The sequence below is a fragment of the Enoplosus armatus genome, chromosome 1 (genome assembly GCF_043641665.1).
Source record: "Enoplosus armatus isolate fEnoArm2 chromosome 1, fEnoArm2.hap1, whole genome shotgun sequence".
Classification (NCBI taxonomy): Eukaryota; Metazoa; Chordata; class Actinopteri; order Centrarchiformes; family Enoplosidae; genus Enoplosus; species Enoplosus armatus.
Genome location: NC_092180.1, coordinates 27,377,305 through 27,395,408, shown reverse-complemented (window position 1 = coordinate 27,395,408; position 18,104 = coordinate 27,377,305). Strand labels below are relative to the sequence as shown.

General features: G+C 44.2%; 1 protein-coding gene across 1 annotated transcript; it reads left to right on the top strand.

The window, feature by feature from the left end:
* Nucleotides 1-2,544: 2,544 nt before the first annotated feature.
* On the top strand, nt 2,545-18,104 carry znf507 (zinc finger protein 507). Its single transcript, XM_070909646.1, has 7 exons — nt 2,545-2,634; nt 4,853-7,261; nt 9,583-9,700; nt 9,859-9,967; nt 15,210-15,314; nt 16,966-17,100; nt 17,618-18,104. The coding sequence occupies exons 2-7, from the start codon at nt 4,856-4,858 to the stop codon at nt 18,102-18,104; spliced, it is 3,360 nt and encodes a 1,119-aa protein (XP_070765747.1). The 5' UTR covers nt 2,545-2,634; nt 4,853-4,855.

The following is an 18,104-nucleotide window of genomic DNA, read 5'->3' as shown; positions in this document are numbered from 1 at the left end:
CGCCTGTACACCTGTTCCTAATACGTGTCTAACCAGTCTGGATCTGGACCTGGATCAGGTGGAAATATGCCGACTTACACGAGACCGCTGACCATTGATCATATCGTGGCTGGTGCGTACAGGACCATGGTTAATGATCATAGTTAAATGAGGGCACGTCTTTGCTTCCCTTTTAGGCTGGCTTCACGAACTTTATCACGGCAACCCACCTGGAACAATGTGTCTTTCTCTCCAATTACACGCCGCGATGTTATTTTCACTTTGAGACATTGTTTTCATTCCGAAAAAATTGCCCCGCTTCCCCCTGTGCACTTTCTTCCCTCACATTTGTCAGCGTCAGCGTAAGAAACGAATGAGACGGCGGGTCGGAAACATGGCACTAATTTGAGTTCAATGGTAAAATGTCGTGGTAGTGTAATTGCAATTGTAGTGAAAATGCAATAGAAATCTTTTACCTTTATAGTTTTACATGCTTGTTGTCTGTCAGATTATATGTTTTATGTTAAAAAGAAATGTAGCACCATCAGACCACGGCAAATTCCTTGTAATGTATGTTACTTGGCAATAAACAGTTCCTGATCCTGATTCTGATTCTGAAATAGACTAAGCGAGTGTACAGACAACAGAGAACTACGATTCATGCGATGCTGTCTGTACTCCTTCGGATTGCCAAAATATTGTTTCATATACACGTGAATAACGGACAGATTTATCCGCGCTCAACTTGAAGATATTCGTCACCGTATTTTATATGATAATACGTGCAATTTATATGATGCTGTGGGGCTCACTCGCAGTACATCTTTTACGGTTACGTGCATATCCTCTCAACTGCAAATAATGAACCTTGTCTCGCTGAAAGTTATTTAGCTCCATCACTGTAGAACTGCATTGAAATCTAGAACAATGATGCAAATAAACAATATTATAACATGGAGATGTTTTAACAATTTCTTCTGCCATTTGCCCACTTGCTTTCCTACGTGGAAACATTTATGTGACATAATTTCATGGCAAAACTACTATGATTTCATTGTGTCCACGCGGGCTGCTCCTCATTTGCATCCTACCTGTCAAAGTACTAACAAAACAGCATCAAACAGATATCTATTTCACCAAAGAAAACCTATAAGACCCTTGCCTTGCCTTGCCTTGCAAGGGTCTTATAGGTCTTATAGGGTCTTATTACCTCTCTTCCAGTAATCGTTTGTTTGAAATTAGGATATGACCAGCAGGTGACACATAGCTACTTAATTAATTCAGTGAAAAACAATGATCAGGCAACAACAGGTAACACACGAGTCACTGACAAATGCAATCATCTGTGCACATGGTGAGGAGCACTATCGGTTTGACTATCAGTGGGTTTTGTGGTGACTGTCCGAGACCGCCAAGCAAGATTATCAGGCATTTCACTTCTTTTCCTCTCTCCTCCCCTCGGACCTGTCTTATATTACTTTGAACTTTTTATGTGCATCCCATAATCCGTGACATGCGTTCATCTCGGAACACAGAAAGCCAAAACACTCGCTCACTCTACACTGCATGTTAAAAATGCCAATTTTTTCTTTCTTGTAATAAGTCCTACAACTACTTATAGCCTTAGCCTCACTTTTAATATTTGAATATTATTTTCCACTCACATGCTCACTCATGAAGTTCATCAGTTCTGGATGTTCCCCATTTTGTTACTTTACACTCGTAATTAAATTAAATGTGCAGTATATTAATTCTGATAGCTTTTTAAAAAAAAAAAATTTGACAGGAGATATTCTTGCATCTATTGTAGAATTCAATGGACACAATCATTTCCTTATGTTGAGTTGAAAGGCTTCTAGCTAGATCATAAAACTCCCCTGAGACTCTCTGATGTTGATGGTTAGCGGGTTTGCTTGTGGAAGGATTCACTTGCACAGCCCCACGGTGTGCTGCAGAACGTCACCACCGTCCGTGCGAGTTGAGGCGCACAAACATGAAGTGAACGCTGGGGGGCAGTGCTCAGCTGTAGAAAAAGCTGCAGGCCTCCGCTGAAACGCACATCTGCCGTGTGGAGGCTGGGCCATACCATCATGTGCAGCGGCCTAGTGTGAGATCCCCGCGAGTAATAGTTTTTGTTTTGTGTTGAGACAGTGTTAGGTGTCAGAGAGAGAGAGAGAGGTGTCGTTGTGCTGGATTCAATTTAAATTGTAAAGTGGACCTGATCTGTCTCCTCTCGCTCCTCTCTTCTGTGATCTAGGTGGAGATTTATGATCCCAAAACAATCAGTGTTTAATAGCAGTAAGTGTGTTTTGTCAGCTAACACAGTTGTCGGAATGATTTTAAAATTGTGTTCAATCATTTAAAGCATAAAAGTACATTTTTAATTCATACAGTTTCACTCAAACCCCCCGAAAACGCCAACAGTAGTTTCGAAAAAAAAAAAAAAGTCGAGCAGCACTTGAAGGCAGCATCGGGCAATCTGCCAATCCTCGGTCCGCGTCACCTGACCCAAAGTCCAAGTCACGTGATTGATATTCCATCCTCGCCATTTTGCAATGTGGGAGAGAGGGAGGCCACTTTTTCTTTATGGCTAACGAATAAAACAAAGCAGTTTTTATGTGCTGAGGACAAAGAGCGTCGAGCCTTCCCGCGTCCGTGAGTATGCGTTCATTAAAACACAGCCGCGCGCTTCCTCGTCACTCATTTACCGAGAAGATCATTAAAATGCCCTTGTAGCTACATTCGTGTGTGACTGCTAGCACTGTGTGAGACTCGTGTGCCTGCCTGCCTGCCTGCCTGCCTGCCTGTCTGTCTGCCTGCCTGCCTGTCTGTCTGTCTGCCTGCCTGCCTGCCTGTCTGTCTGTGTGTTTGAGTAGCAGGCAGCAAGCCGAGAAGCTAACTGTGCTGCCTCTTACTCAAATGTCGTGCTTTCGCCGTGTGGAAGTCTGTTTGGTGTCGCAGCAGCTCCAGCGTGTCGGCTAACATTAGCCAGTGCATTTGGCCAAGTGCTTATTCGGTGTTTCAGAGGGACTTGGGAGGCTGTGTTCCACTTCATCCTGAAAGGGGACTGAAAGGGGATGAAATATTTTTAGATCCCGACATAGCAGGTGCTCACAGAGAACCGGCCACAGTCACATTGGACTTTGTAAGAATGTGTCAAATGCACTACAGGAGGCCTAGCTTGTCAGTTCTTCCACCAGGAGTTGTTTTATGTTGCATTGTTTTGGGTAACACATTTCTAAGAGAAGTCCATCATTGCTTGAATTATTCCTGGCTGCAGTGGTGATGACATTAGGCGAGTAGCTCCACTCCACACAATTCAGAATTAAGCTGGATGAGAGCCAGTTGTGCGTCCTGCTGTTCTGATCTAGCCATGCAGAAGTAGAAGTGGGAGAAAGAGGAAGGCGAATTGTGGTCTGGAAAGTGATGAAAGGAATTCAGCCCTATGAGTTGTGACCATTTCCCTCCAGCTTGGTTTGTAAACAGACGCACATGGTGCAAGTGCAAGCAGTGGCAGGGCTTTTCCTGAATCACACTCATCATTGTGGGCCACTTCCCTTTTCCACACTGACACTTTGTAAATACTGTGGGACAAAGTGTCAGTGTGGTCAATTGTCTTCTTCTTCTTTTTTCCCCCCCTTTAAACAAATGTAAATAGTTGTGCCTTCTCTAGGGAGACCACATACCCATTCGGAAATTGGAAGATAGAACCAGTGGTCACTGTTTGGCACTCGACTCGCTGTATTTTTTTCAGTTGCTTCTGCTCAGTTTCACTGCGCGAAACTTGCAATGTGAAGAGCCAGACGGACGTGCAAAATTCTTACTGACATAGAGCATGCAACATGTGTTTGCAAGCTGTTCTCCTTATTTCAGCATCCTTACCTTGGTGAGCAGTACGGCGTCACACGCGCTAGGCCAATAACTCCACCAGCACTGCCACGTATTTCAAATGTATGGCAGCAGAGGAGAGACAAAATACGGGCAATTCCTTTCCTTTTGATTGCTGTCAAAATGTTGCAATGTACAGCAGGGTACATGGTGGTAGATATAGAACAGAAACATCAGTAAATCCTTTGTTCATACAAGACAAAATGTAAGGCTCTAGACTACATGATTTTTTATTTTTTTATTTTCAGCATATTCAACAAATAACATCAATGTTTTCAAAAGTAATTTTTACTCTACATCATTTTAAATACTTTTTTTTTTCCACTGCCAACTCTGTTAAGATGAAAATGACTTACTGATTGACAGCATTGGGACTTTTTGAGTTTGCAAATCAGAACTTTGTTTTGAAAGTTGAGCCAAAGCAACTGTAAAATGCCGTACATCAACACAAATCCCTGAATCACAAACTTTTTAACTAGCTTCTTGAGCTACATGATATCGACAATATATCTAATATTATTAATACTGAATTGACTATTCAGTTTAATCAATAAGTGGACAAAACACGTATTGACAACTGATTCGCCAATCATAGCTGTTGAAGTCATTTATCAAGCAGATGTGCTAAACATCCTCCAATTTCATTTTTATATCTTTGTACATTTTTATAACTTTGTATTTTGGACTGGACTAAAGTCACTGTGGCCTCTGGCAAACTGTGATGGACATTTCTCACTGTTTTCTATATATTCTTTAATGTCAGTCATACTATCCTACATTAAAATACCTTCTAGTTGTTTGTATGTGAGGTCAAGTGTCTCATGATAGTTTAAATGCTGTTTTACAGGGAGGGGCATTTAGACATTGTATTTAAAAATATCTGTATCCATATTAGTGGTAAGGGATCACATCTGTTCTAAATTGAGTGTTCCATGTTGCACCAACCAGCTTACTCAAATGTATGTGTTCTCTCGCTGTCTGCCAGGTCATGGAGGAGATCAGCAATGTAGCTGTACTCATCACACACTCCTCCACAGCCTCCTCTTCCTCCTCCACTCCGTCGGCGCTGGGATCTCTCTCTCAAGCCCAGACCCAGCAAGAGGCAGAGGAGGACACCTCCCAGAGGTTTCAGCAGAAACAAGCTGCGGATTCCCTCATCCAGGTCATTGAGAAGCTCAGCAAAATAGTGGAGAAGCGGCCACAGCGCCGCTGCACCTTGGTGGGCCAGAAAAGAGCTCTCCAACAGGCCTCTTTTGCAGGGGGAGGTGGAGGTGAGGAGGGGACGAGAGGGAGCAGAGGAGGCTCTCCCTATAAGAAGGTTAAGAGGAACAGTAGGGAGCAGGGGAGCGTAGAGGAAGTGAGATTAGATGGCAGCACGGCTGATGGCGCTCTTACCTCACCTGTGTCGGGTGACAGTAACAACAACAACATCACCCCCGCGGTAACAGAGGTGCCCGGCAAGCCCGGCAGCACCGACCACAAGCGGACTGTGACGTGCTACCAGTGCAGCCTGTGCCCATATCTCTCCCAAACACTGCCCCTGCTGAAAGAGCACCTGAAGCAGCACAATGAGCAGCACACTGACCTCATCCTCATGTGCTCCGAGTGCCGCTTCACCTCCAGAGACCAGGGGCAGCTGGAGGAACATGTCAGGCTGCACTTCGACAACGGTGGCAACCTGAAGAAGAATTCCACTCTGTCTGAGGCTTGCAGCGACAGCAAGGAAGAGGTTTTTAGACAGCAGGACGGGGACTGGACTGGGAGTAGTGGCAGCAGAGGAACTGAGGTGGACGGTTCCAAGGAGCTACCACAGAAGAAGAAATGGTATAGCTATGAAGAGTATGGATTGTACCGCTGCCTGATCTGCAGCTATGTGTGCAGCCAGCAGCGAATGCTCAAGACCCATGCCTGGAAGCACGCTGGCCTGGTCGACTGCTCGTACCCCATCTTCGAGGATGAAGATGGGGCTCCCACAAGAAGAGAGGCCCAGGCTACAGCTAACACGCCCGCAACCAGAGAGGAAATAGTCGTTCTTTCTCCAGTTCCTCAAGATAAAAGTCTGCAGAAGCTGCCCACTGGCTTCAAGCTCCAGCTGTTTGCTGCTCCATTGGCTGTTGAGAACAACCAGGACGTGAATCATCCGGTTTCGAATCTCAATGAAAGTCCTGAAACAGCCGAGGAAGAGGAGGAAAGTGTGTACCCTATCAAAGACCTGGCCTCTGAGGAGCCCATGGTGGAGGTGCAGGTGAAGACGGAGGCGGCGTCTGAGGTGGAGATCGATGGCCACCACGATAGCGCGTCTATCATGGACAGCTTACTGTCATCGGCTCAGAAGATTATCAACAGCAGTCCCAACAGCGCCGGCCACATCAACGTGATCGTGGAGCGCCTGCCTTCAGCTGAGGATTCAGTCATGGCGACGAACCCACTTCTCCTAAGCCCAGACGCGGACGGGGACGAGAGCTTACTGGATGCAGAGGAGGAGGAGCCTGACCATGTGGGAGCTGCGAAGGGTGAGGTGGTCCCTGGCTGCAGTGCGGGTAGCACAGCTGACAGCCAGCCGCTAGGAGCTGATACTAAATCCTCTGTCGCCGTAAGTGGCGACCCTCCACGGGATGAAAACATTCCCCCAGCTGGTCGCAAGAGGACGCATTCTGAGTCTCTCCGCCTGCACTCTCTGGCTGCCGAGGCTCTGGTGGCTATGCCTATGAGGACCCCCGAGCTATCCACCTCCAGCACCAAAGTAACTCTGAAGACCATTACAGCACAGAGCCCAAACACGGGCCAGAAACTCGTAGAGGTGACTACAGCTGGACAGAGGGCTTCTGACGTAGCCACAGCAGCAGCTCTATTGGACTTGGAGCTTCATAGCAAGGACACAGAGGAAGATTTGGGGTCCCTGGGCCTCGGGGAGGGAGACGAGGAGGGCCCTTCCACTAAAGCCGGCATCAGCCTGTCGCTGCTCACCGTCATTGAAAGACTCAGGGAGCGCTCTGACCAGAACGCGTCAGATGAGGATATCTTAAAAGAGCTTCAGGACAACGCGCAGTTCCAAAACGGAGCCGTGGCCGGCGTGGTCACGGGGAACGGAGCCGGGAGTTACATGTGTAGCCTCCCAGGAATGGAGGGCTTGGTTGCCTCTCCTGACGGCGGTCTGGTGGACTACATCCCCGGCAGTGAGAGGCCGTACCAGTGCCGCCTGTGTCGCTACAGCAGCGGCAATAAGGGCTACATCAAACAGCACCTACGGGTGCACAGGCAGAGGCAGCCGTACCAGTGTCCCATCTGTGAGCACATTGCCTCGGACAGCAAGGACCTGGAGAACCATATGATCCACCACTGCAAGACCAGGATGTACCAGTGCAAGCTGTGCCCAGACGCCTTCCACTACAAGGTGAGGAGGCGTCGTCAACGCTCACATGCAGCATTTTAATCCTGTTGTTTTTAGTAGTGGAAGTATAAAATGTAATGTACACTCATTACTATAACAAAGTAATTTTCTTTGTGTTCATCCACTTTTTTGAGTATTTTTAAGAAACAGTAATTTTACTTTTACTTATGTACTTTTTATTACAAGCATTTCAAGAAGCAGAGTAAGAGCAAAAGTCACATGAAGAAGCAGTTAGTGAAGAGTACAAAACATGCACAACAATTTAATACAATTGAGGATGACGTCATTATGGGTTAAGGTTAGCATTACTGTACCTTGGCATAGTTTAAAAAAAAAAAAAAAAAAAGGTTGCATCTACCTTAATTAATCATCAATTATGCGCAATTAGGGCAAAAATCACAATTGTTTTGTTCAATATTGAGGTCACGATTATTACTCATTGACTTTGGAAACATCATGCATTGACTGAGCTTTTAACAGTGGATTTCCTTGAACTTGAAGTCGAGGGAGCTTCACTTTTCTCTGTTTTTTTTTTTTGTTCCTTTTTAATGTTCTAGTTATAGATTTGCGCTGGATTTATAGCCCGAGACAAAAGGAGAACATCATTGCGAAACGGAATGCAGCGCCCGACAATCTTGTTTTCCAAAGCCAAATTTGTTTAATGGCCCAGCCCTTAATCAAACACACCCACAGTGTTGCATGACCAACAGGTGCATGCTGGGTCTGGGTGAATGCTAAAGTGCTCGCGGTGGATCCTGGAGCGGTCATTTCTTCCTTGACTTTCACCTTCAGCAAGGTTGCTGCTGTTTGTGACGATAATCCCTGACACGCAGAGCCTCATTCAGACAGAGAGGCTGAGTGAACCGGTTATAGTGGGAACAGAGACGCTGAGTGGACTGGTTATAGTGGGAACGGAGACGCTGAGTGGACTGGTTATTATTCTTTGAGAATGAACGAGCAGAGAAGTTGAACCTACAGCAGATATCGGAGTTCATGGATTTCCCTGTAAATATAACCCTGGCAGTCCACCGCTTTGTTTCCTCAGGCTGGATTAGCCAAAATCAGGCATTTAGGCCTCTTGTTATTTCATCCGTGAACAGTTTCCATCCAAATCAATTTTCTTTAAAAACGTAATAATGCATTATGTCATAATCCACAGTGATATCACAATATATATTTCCATATTAGAGCCGAAGCAATTAGTCAATGAGCCGATTAGTCAGGGGACAGGAAATTACTTGGCAACTGTTTTGATAAACTATTAATTGTTTAGGTTATTTTCCAAGTTAAAATGGCACCTTCTTCAATGTGAGGACCTGAATAAGGAGTTTTGGGCTTGTGGTGGAATAAAAGAAGCAGTTTGAGTGTGTTACATCAGGTTCTTGGAAAAGACTATGGGCATTTTTCACTATTTTCTGACATTTTATGGGCAAAACGACGAATTGAGAGATCGGCGGTTGATTCACTAATGAAATAATCATTATAACTTTCAGCCCTTTCACACGCACACAGGCTATGTTTGTTACTGTCAGCTTGCCACACAGTCTGACAGAAGAGGCAAAAAAAAATTTTTTTTGATTGGATGACAGCAAAGGTCACATAAAAGGTATTTTATGTAATATTTTGAAGACAAATATCTGCGCAGAACCTATCTCCATAGTATATTGGCAAATTCTTTGTCTTTGCATTTCTTTTTGTGATGCAGCCAACACCATTATACACTATTATATTTACTATGAGTCGTCTTTCCTGTCAACCCAAACAGTGAAGATGAGTTAAGGCCTAAAGAGTTAAATTACCTGTGTGAAGTGTTAAAGACAGGTGAAAGTTGGAAGGGCCTGGTGCAGCGCCGCAGTGAAGGTTTACCTTGGTTTGATGACACAGGCGAAAGGAGAAAGCTATTGATTCCACTGCTATCACGGGACTCCGGCGCTGACGTGCAGCAGAGTTCATCATTCATCAAGTGCATCATATTATCCAACAGATTAGGGGTAGAGGCTAAGAAAGTTCCGATATGTGAAGGTCAAAGGCTGGCCCACCGGTTTGATATCTGCTCCAGCGGTGGCATTAGTGAGTTAAATGTCTGTAGTTCCGATAGTTGGTTGAGTCTGACTTGTCATCTCAAATGACCCTTTTTTTTTTTTTAAATAAACTGGCGAACCATTTTCTATTTACCTCGTATAAAATGAGCAGCTCCATTTACTTGCATCAGATTTGGCTCCTTTTTGTTTTGCTCGCAGGGCCTAAGTCGGTAAAAAGTACATTTGAAAAGCTCTTTTGAACGTCAACTGCATATATTGTTATTTGTTTGTTTCCGTACTTAGAGTCAGTTAAGAAATCATGAAAGGGAGCACCATAGCTTCAGCAGTGACGTGGCAGCCCTCACACCAGTCACCGAAACCGTGGCCATGATAGACGAAGCAGAACAGGTCACAGACGAAGGTAAGACATGTTTTTTTTATGGCCTCATTATGTGTTCAGATGGACACTCGTCATCCTCCCTCCATGCCGCTATTCCCCTGCTGCCACATACTGTTTGAGTTTTTACCCAGCATTTTCAGAAGGTGGTCCTCACCTCTTTCATTTGTCCTCCATTCCAGAATGTGGTATACAGAAGATGTATAAGTGCGACGTGTGTGATTACACCAGCTCTACATATGTTGGGGTGAGGAACCACCGGCGGATCCATAACTCTGACAAGCCATATCGGTGAGTTGTTAAAAAATGTTGTCGAAATACACCAAGGAGTAATTAAGTGTCACCAGGCCCTGAAATGACTGAACTCGCGATTTAACCCTTTAACACTGAGTGTGTCGTAGGAGACACGTTTGCGCAAGCGCACTGTGGATCACCATAATTACGTCACGGTTTGCACTATCGGTTTCTGAAAGCTGAGATGTTGCTCTTTACAGCCAGGTAAATGTCTGCCTGGACTTTTTTGCTTATTTTGACTGAGAGGCGCGAGTGAAATTACCGTAATGACACCATATTGGCTGTAAAGCGCCTTTTTTGGCCTTTTTAAAGGTTTAAAGGTTGCTCAGAGCAACTGGCGTAGTTCATTAGCATTTTTTGAATTTGTTTTAATAACGAAAGCTAGTTACAGGATTATAGAGTTAGATTGTGTTTCGTCCATATCTATATGTTGGAATACATGTGATGTACTGTGCAAAGCATCTGGCGTTACAGAAAACATCAAATAAGTATTTTTCTCCAGGCGCCAGGATCATATGAGCATTTCATTTAGAAGTAAATAAAATCAGTGACTACCGCAGAAACAACAGAGCCTCGTGTTACTATGGCAATCCAAAATATAATAATGGCACAGAGTGTAAAGGTGACAGAGGAATCTCACAGCCTTGAACTGTATATTAGACTGGGACGAGCCCTCAACAACCAGATCTGAAAACGAGAGGTGGGAATCACCAGAGGCCACACAGTGCGATATTATCACCATACGATAGTCTTGCGATATGCTGAATATTGCAAGATATTGCGATTTATTACCTTTTTTCAACAGCATTATGTCGCCAAAGGAAAATGTTGTCAACATCAGTTTTCAGTCTGTTCATCTCACCTCAATCATTTTTATTGCAGCAAAATGGGACAGACTGACTAACACTGTCATAAATGTTGCACCTAACAGTGGACAAACAGTCCACATAGTCCAACTTAGCTGAATGCAAACGTGTGTGGTACTGCTGTGCTGCTGCTGTGATAATATATATGTGATAATAACTTTTTGTTAAAGAAACAACAAGAGCCAGTAGCCCGATTTTGAGTGTCCTGTATCATTAAGTATTAACAAATAATAGGCTTTTCAAACTGTACTTCGCCCCAGGCCAAGGGCGATGTTAGCCCCAGGCTAAGGAAGCTGTTAGCCCCAGGCTAAGGGAGATGTTAGCCCCAGGCTAAGGGAGATGTTAGCCCCAGGCTAAAAGAGATTACACGCTGGCACAGTCCTGTAACATTCCAAGTGGGCTGACCCTCGACTTTAGCCTAGGGCACCCTGAGTTTGTGGGTTTATCCCCCAAAAATGCACAGTTGCGCAAGTTAGTCCAGGGTTATTCTTAGCCCCTGAGAATATGCAGTGTGAAAAGCCTTTTCTCAAAGATTGACATTCAAAACTCAATTTATGCCAGCTAGATGATGACTCCTGGAATGGTTTGTACATTTCCCTTTTCGGAACTTCTACTGTCTCCTTTTTTTATAGCTCTTAAAGAATCTGTGTATTTAAGTAACCTGAAGAAATCAACCCTAAATTTGAGTCATCTCTGCACGGCTGTTTGTAATCAGATTCTGGTGGGGTGCAGGAGAATGAAACAATGTAAATTATTGAGTAACCATGTAAAATGGACATGAACACAAATACATAATTTATCAAGTGCACATGCTTCATAAATGATTGAGTACATTTGTGGAAACTGCCTATGTAGGCTACTTGTTTCAATCATTTTCAAACTGGTGCCTTTCAACCATTATGAAATGAAAATCTGCTTCATAGTAATCATAGTAAAAATGTTCTAGGTGTCACATGAGACGGTTTGCAAATGCCACTCATTTGGTGGGGTAATATTCTTATTACAGTATTCATGGTCACAATCACATCTGCCATGGCAGTAGTTTCAATGGATGGCACATCTTGTTGTTTAGTCCTTGACATTGCTGTTGTTCTATTCTTCCTACTCCAAAAGTTGTGGATTTTTGTTGTTTGGCTCTACAGCAAACAAAATGTCAAGTTTAGAATCTGGTTACTCCATTTGTTTGATTTAGCTATCACACTGTTTCTGTTGTTTGAATATGTTAATTGTAGTTAGAGAAATTACATGTGACATTTAGCTATAATGACATGAAGTATTCATTAGTAGACACCAAACCTTTTGGAGACCGGTTTTATATTTATTTATAGATATTTCTTATCTGTTGGAAATTGGATATCAGCTTTACAGACTTATCCTGCTTTACCAGGGCTTTAAAATATAAGATTAACTATCAGTTTCAGAGATTTGCAAACTAAATTTTCTTCCTACATATTAAAATATATTATATCATTGCATTTTCAGTTTTCACTTCCTATTGCAGGCAGAGTGAACCAAACCACATTGTTGCCAGACAATGAGCCTAGCTTTTTGAAGATGTGCATGAGCTGCACTTTTTAAAAAGGTCCATTAGATGGCAGTACATGCCCAGTAATGCTGGGCCACTGTGTGGGCACAGTCCCCCCCCCCCCCCCCACACACACACACACACACACACACAAACACACTCCTACACACACACTCAGCATTAGCACTCCTCCTTTGTGTGAACAAAAAGAAAAAAAGAAAAAAGCTGCCGCGAGGTGTGAACACATACGGGTGTTTCCGTCAGCTTTCTTAACAGTATGCTGTCGCCTGTGATCTGAGGTCAAGTGAACATAGAAATACACACATACACACATAACGGGAATTTCTTCCACTCTGGGACAGGTCACACGGCATTTAATTGCTGTTTCTAGCCAGAATGGCCAACCGCCATGTTAGCCAATGGTATGAGGACTAAATAGAGTTAGGAAATACGATCTAGATATAGATATTCTAACAACAAGCACATTCAAACCTTGGCATCAAAGAAAATGGCTGTAGAAAGACACTCTCTCAAGTTATATGTACTTTTTTTTTTTATTGTGTCTGCAACTTGTTGTGCCCTCGTCCTCGTTTTTTTTTTTTTTTTTCCCCCACAAGGACAGATGCCATTGTACTTTACAGATCCTCTTTTTGCCTCTGCACATGAAGTGTGTAGTTCTATCAAACCTGACATTGGAGTCTGTTTATATTGTAATGTAGGCCTACACATCTACAATGCAGTAATGCTAAAAGAAACATTTACATCCTGAATGGAACGTCAGATCTATGAGAAATACAGTGTGGTCTGCAGGTGTTAGGGCCACAGCACATTTTCAGTTGTTTCGGCTCTGTACTCCAGCACATTGGGTCTGAAATGAAACAAAGCGCAGTGCAGAAGGATGACGACAGGGTTACTGTTCCATGCCCAGTCTAGATGTAAACCCCCCCACAACTTAAAGCTGAAAGCACTTCACCCTCGCAGTCGTCGTTTCATTTCAGATCGAACGCGCTGGAGTACAGAGCCCACATGACAAAACAATGTCTCCAAAAGTGTTTGCAGACCGCGCTGTGTTCACAAGCTGTAAAACATTTTGCCACATGTACAGCGCCTCTCGTCTATGACAGCGCTTTTATCGATGTTTGCGTGCACTGTTCCTGTGAAGCATGTAGCAGTACAGAGTCCCCTGCTAAAACACCTACGCAATGCTGTATAAGGAGTTGCAATACATAATCAGTGGAATTGGAGTAAAGGGCCCCAATCAGCAACATGTTATGGTAATAATGATTGTCTCTGTTAGCACCTCAAATGTTGATAGCATATCAATAGGACGTGAAGGCAATGCACAAACTGGACTAATGCTCCTATTTATCCAGTCCTTCATCTATTATTAACAGCAAAGTGATTGACAAAGAGTGCAGAAATGCCCATTGCGATTATGTTACAGGGACTGAAGCACCATTGGTATTCATTCCTCCCCACTACTGAACTCAAACACCAAAACATTTCCATTTAAAGTGCTCACTGTGCTGTAGTTATGCCAGAAGCCATTCTTTTCTTGGTCCGTGAGGCGAACTTTCAAACATCGCGTGGGTGGTAAAGATCATAAACCTCACAAGAAGTTCTCACAATACCCAGTTGGAAAGGTAATGATGTTGCGTATTGAATCTATTTGCAGTGAAAGAAGAAATGAATTTTGATGTAGAAAGATATAGTTCCTGTTTCAGACAGTGTAAGCTTACTAACTAGTAGCCAAACAGCGTACCCACCTTTTTTTTTTTTTTTATGTGCTAGTTGCAACATCACCAACATTTGGCACCTACTTTTAACATTTAGCTGTAGATGGAGAACAGTTGCTGTCTGTAGGAGACACGCCCTCGATATTGGACCCCCTACCGCACCTAAAGACATATCTTCTTCAAGAGTAAACATAACGGTAACCATAAAGCACTGTAAGAAACAAAGTGCGTACTCTGTGGTCTATTTTGACCAAAATACAGCCAAATACACTTCCATGTCTGCTGCTGCCCTCTGCAAATGTCCAAAGCTGTAAGCAGTGCCTAAAAGTTTTCCTTCAGGCAAGGCCACTTTATTTCCCAGCCATCACAACACAAGCCACAGACAGCACAATAATTAAACAAATGGATTTGTCATATATAGTAGCAGAGTTTTATCCTTGTATTTCAAATTACCTACAGGACAATGTTGTTGGCATACTGAGATTTAGAATTCTATCATCTTACCTACTGCATAATTGTGGTAGAATCTAAAATAAGAACCTTGAGCCAAAACACATGTTTTTTTTTATTTGCAGTCCAAAGTAATGCGCAATCCCATTTAGTCGAGATAAAGTGAATCCAAAGGATTACTCTCTATGGAAACAATGTCCTGTAAGACTCAACGTTTCGTAAAAAGTTTTAGTACATAATTTCTTCTCGTCTTCGGTTGGTCAAATCTGGCTTCTTAATGTTTTAGCCCCAGTAAACCTCACATTATAAAGTGCAACTCTTTGTTTTGTCTTTTACTTCATTTTAATGCAGTGCAAACGGCCATGAGTTGAGTTTAGCCTCTGTCTGCAGATATCGTACAGTATTTGCCTCTAAGCAACTAAAAAGCCAGTTTCATCTTCCAACCGCAACATCCAAAGTGCAACAAAGTAGAAAACATTGTGATTTATTGTTTTTCTTAAAGTGGCAATTTCCTCTCTGTTTGGCTGTAAATCCCTTATCTCCCTTCAGGCTACAAGTGTAAAGAAGCAACACGATGACCTCAAAAGGCAGCTTGTTAAACCAGCTGCTCCATCTCCATTTTCTCTCATCTCTCCGTCCCTCCTCTCTCCTCTATCTGCCAGGTGTTGTAGCTGCGATTTTGCCACCACCAACATGAACAGTTTAAAGAGCCACATGAGGAGGCACCCTCAGGAGCACCAGGCCGTGCAGCTACTGGAGCAGTACAGGTGAGCAATATGGAACACGCATCCGCGACAGAGAGGGGGAGGATAGGAATGACCTCCGGACCTCCCCAGAGGTGAGAGTGAAGAGCTGTACCTGGCCAAAGCGAGCTGGGGTCACCTTGACCCTATGTGGGTCTGAACCTGTGCGTGACCACATGTGTGCACTTTCAATAGTCTGGAGTCTTGAGAAATGGGCTTCTGATTGCAAGGTTGGTGGGTGGAGAAAGTGAATACTCCTCCTTAAAATGTTAAATATCCGCAGCCCTGAGCGAGGCTCTGATTGCTGATTACGCCTTCACTGAATGCTTGTGCTGTATTGTGCTGTCATCAGTATCTGCAAGGCTGGAAGGCCCAATGTTTCTGTACAGGAGAAGTGGCACAGACAATACCGTTCTTTTTCTTTAAAGAAAAAGAATGTTGAAAAGGACCGTCAATATGGAAGCAGCAAGAGGATGAGAGATCCTGCCCGTTAGGTCACTTTCGTATCTGTAACTCGGTTCATTTGGTCCAGACCAAGGAAAAAAAAGTGACCAAGCACCAACCTCCGGGTCTGAAATGTGAAGCCGATGTTGAAGTGCCTTAAACCGGCATTCTTTCTAATGGCTGGCAGGTGGCAACTAGTCGGAGTGCATAGAAAAAAAGACACTTCAGGAGTCGGCTATTCATTTACAAGCTAACTTTGGTAGCAGCGACTTTGTGTGACGTAGCCAGGAGCCAGGTGCAGTCAGGTTGCCGGTATAGGTAGGTGTGCATATTATTCTCATTCTCAGATCCCCAGCTCCACCCTCTCGTCCAAATATGGTCTCTTGTGGTTCCAAAAATGCCAAGATGGCTACGGCAAAAATGCCAAGATGGCTACGGCCAAAATGCCAAACTTGAGGCTTCAAAATGTAGTCCACAAACCAATGGGTGACTTCATGGTGGCTACATCCACTTCTTTTGTACAGCCTACGCTTGTGACCTCTTAGTGCCGGCCTGGTCTGTATTGACACTGGCTTTTTACAAAATGAATAAACCTATAGTCATATGGTATGCTTTACTGAATCTAATGTGTTTATGTATGTTCTCTGGTGGGGGAAAAAACGGCTCACTAGTTCAGAGATACAGTTGGTCTATGTCATAAATAATGATGAAATTCCTGTTGGGCAAAAGTCAATTGCCAGGATTTTTCTCCATGTGATCAAGTTTTCCACATTTGGAAAACACTGTCGCAGCGTCACACACCAGCCTTGAGCAATATTTTAAATATGCATATCAGCACTGGCAGGTTGAGAACTTGATTTCCCTTTCACCGTCTTCCAACTACATGGGTTGTTTTATGATTAGCCTGTTCTCACAAGATCATCCGTCATGGGGAAAGTGTGCTTGAGTCCGTTATCCTAAATGATATTTGCAACTTCAAGCATTTGAATAGTTCATAAAGACACGACCCGTAACTCTTTTCATTTTTGACAAATGAATTCACCAGTGTGCTGCAAATCCCATTTCCCCTCTCCACTCTCTGTCTCTGTCTCTCAAGCTCAGTGTCCCCCTGTGGAGTCTTGAGTCAGGATGATTCCTTTTGATAGAAAGTGGGAGAAGGATTAGCGGAACCTCATTACGCTTATTACATTCGTTTTCACTCTGTTGCTTTTGCTCCTATTCCCTCTTCCAGGTGCTCTCTGTGCGGCTATGTGTGCAGCCATCCCCCGTCACTCAAATCCCACATGTGGAAGCACGCTGGAGACCAGAACTACAACTACGAGCAAGTTAACAAAGCCATTAACGAGGCCATCTCCCAGAGCAGCCGGTAAACACCAGTATCCAGATGTTTATGACCTGTTGTTGCCCCATAGTGTCCAGATGTTTATAGCCTGTTGTTGCCCTCTAGTGTCCAGATGTTTATAGCCTGTTGTTGCCTTGTTGCCCCATAGTGTCCAGATGTTTATAGCCTGTTGTTGCCCTGTAGTGTCCAGATGTTTATAGCCTGTTGTTGCCCTGTAGTGTCCAGATGTTTATAGCCTGTTGTTGCCTTGTTGCCCTGTAGTGTCCAGATGTTTATAGCCTGTGAGACCCACCCACAACATTCCCAAATTCTGACCATTTTGAATAGTGTATGTAAACTTGTGCATATAGCAACAAGGCTTTTGTTGCGTTAAGGGACATATTTCATTTTGTACATATTTAACAGCGTGACATCAATAACTTCCAGCCGTCTTACAAATATACACTGCATCATAGGGATAATATATTATGGGCATCATTTAGTCTTTCTCTCTCACCCACTGTATTCTTCTTGGTGATTCCATCCTCTGTTTTTGCCCCAGAGCTCCTCAGAAGTTGTCTGCGGTGCTGGAGTCCGTGGCAGAGCGCCCTGCGGGGGCCCAGCCTTCACAGGACAAAGCAAAGGGCCTAGTGGAACCACCGCCAACACCCACATCAACGACGACAACAACAACAGCAGCAGCAGCAGCAGCAGCAGCAGCAGCAGCTGGCCTGGCTGCGGACAGCTCAGGGGGCCTGCCCACGCTCACCACAGACCCTTCGCAGTGGCCAGGTGAATCCCTGAGCCCCCAGGGGAAGGACCCTGCACAGCTCCAGCCTCGCCCCCAGGGCCAGCCACGTACAGGCCCGGCCCCTGGCATGGAATACTGTGTGCTCTTGTTCTGCTGCTGTATCTGCGGCTTCGAGTCCACCAGTAAAGAGCGGCTGATGGAGCACATGAAGGAGCACGAGGGGGACATCATCAGCATCATCCTCAACAAGGAGCAGCAGCAACCCGAAACCCAACCAGGCCTCCAAATGGCAGAGTGA

Bases quoted from the DNA above. Each gene is read 5' to 3' on its own strand.
- znf507 (XM_070909646.1), top strand. From the start codon at position 4,856: ATGGAGGAGATCAGCAATGTAGCTGTACTCATCACACACTCCTCCACA. The intron at 7,262-9,582 runs GTGAGGAGGCGT...TTCCGTACTTAG, and splicing joins CAGACGCCTTCCACTACAAG to AGTCAGTTAAGAAATCATGA. The intron at 9,701-9,858 runs GTAAGACATGTT...CCTCCATTCCAG, and splicing joins AGAACAGGTCACAGACGAAG to AATGTGGTATACAGAAGATG.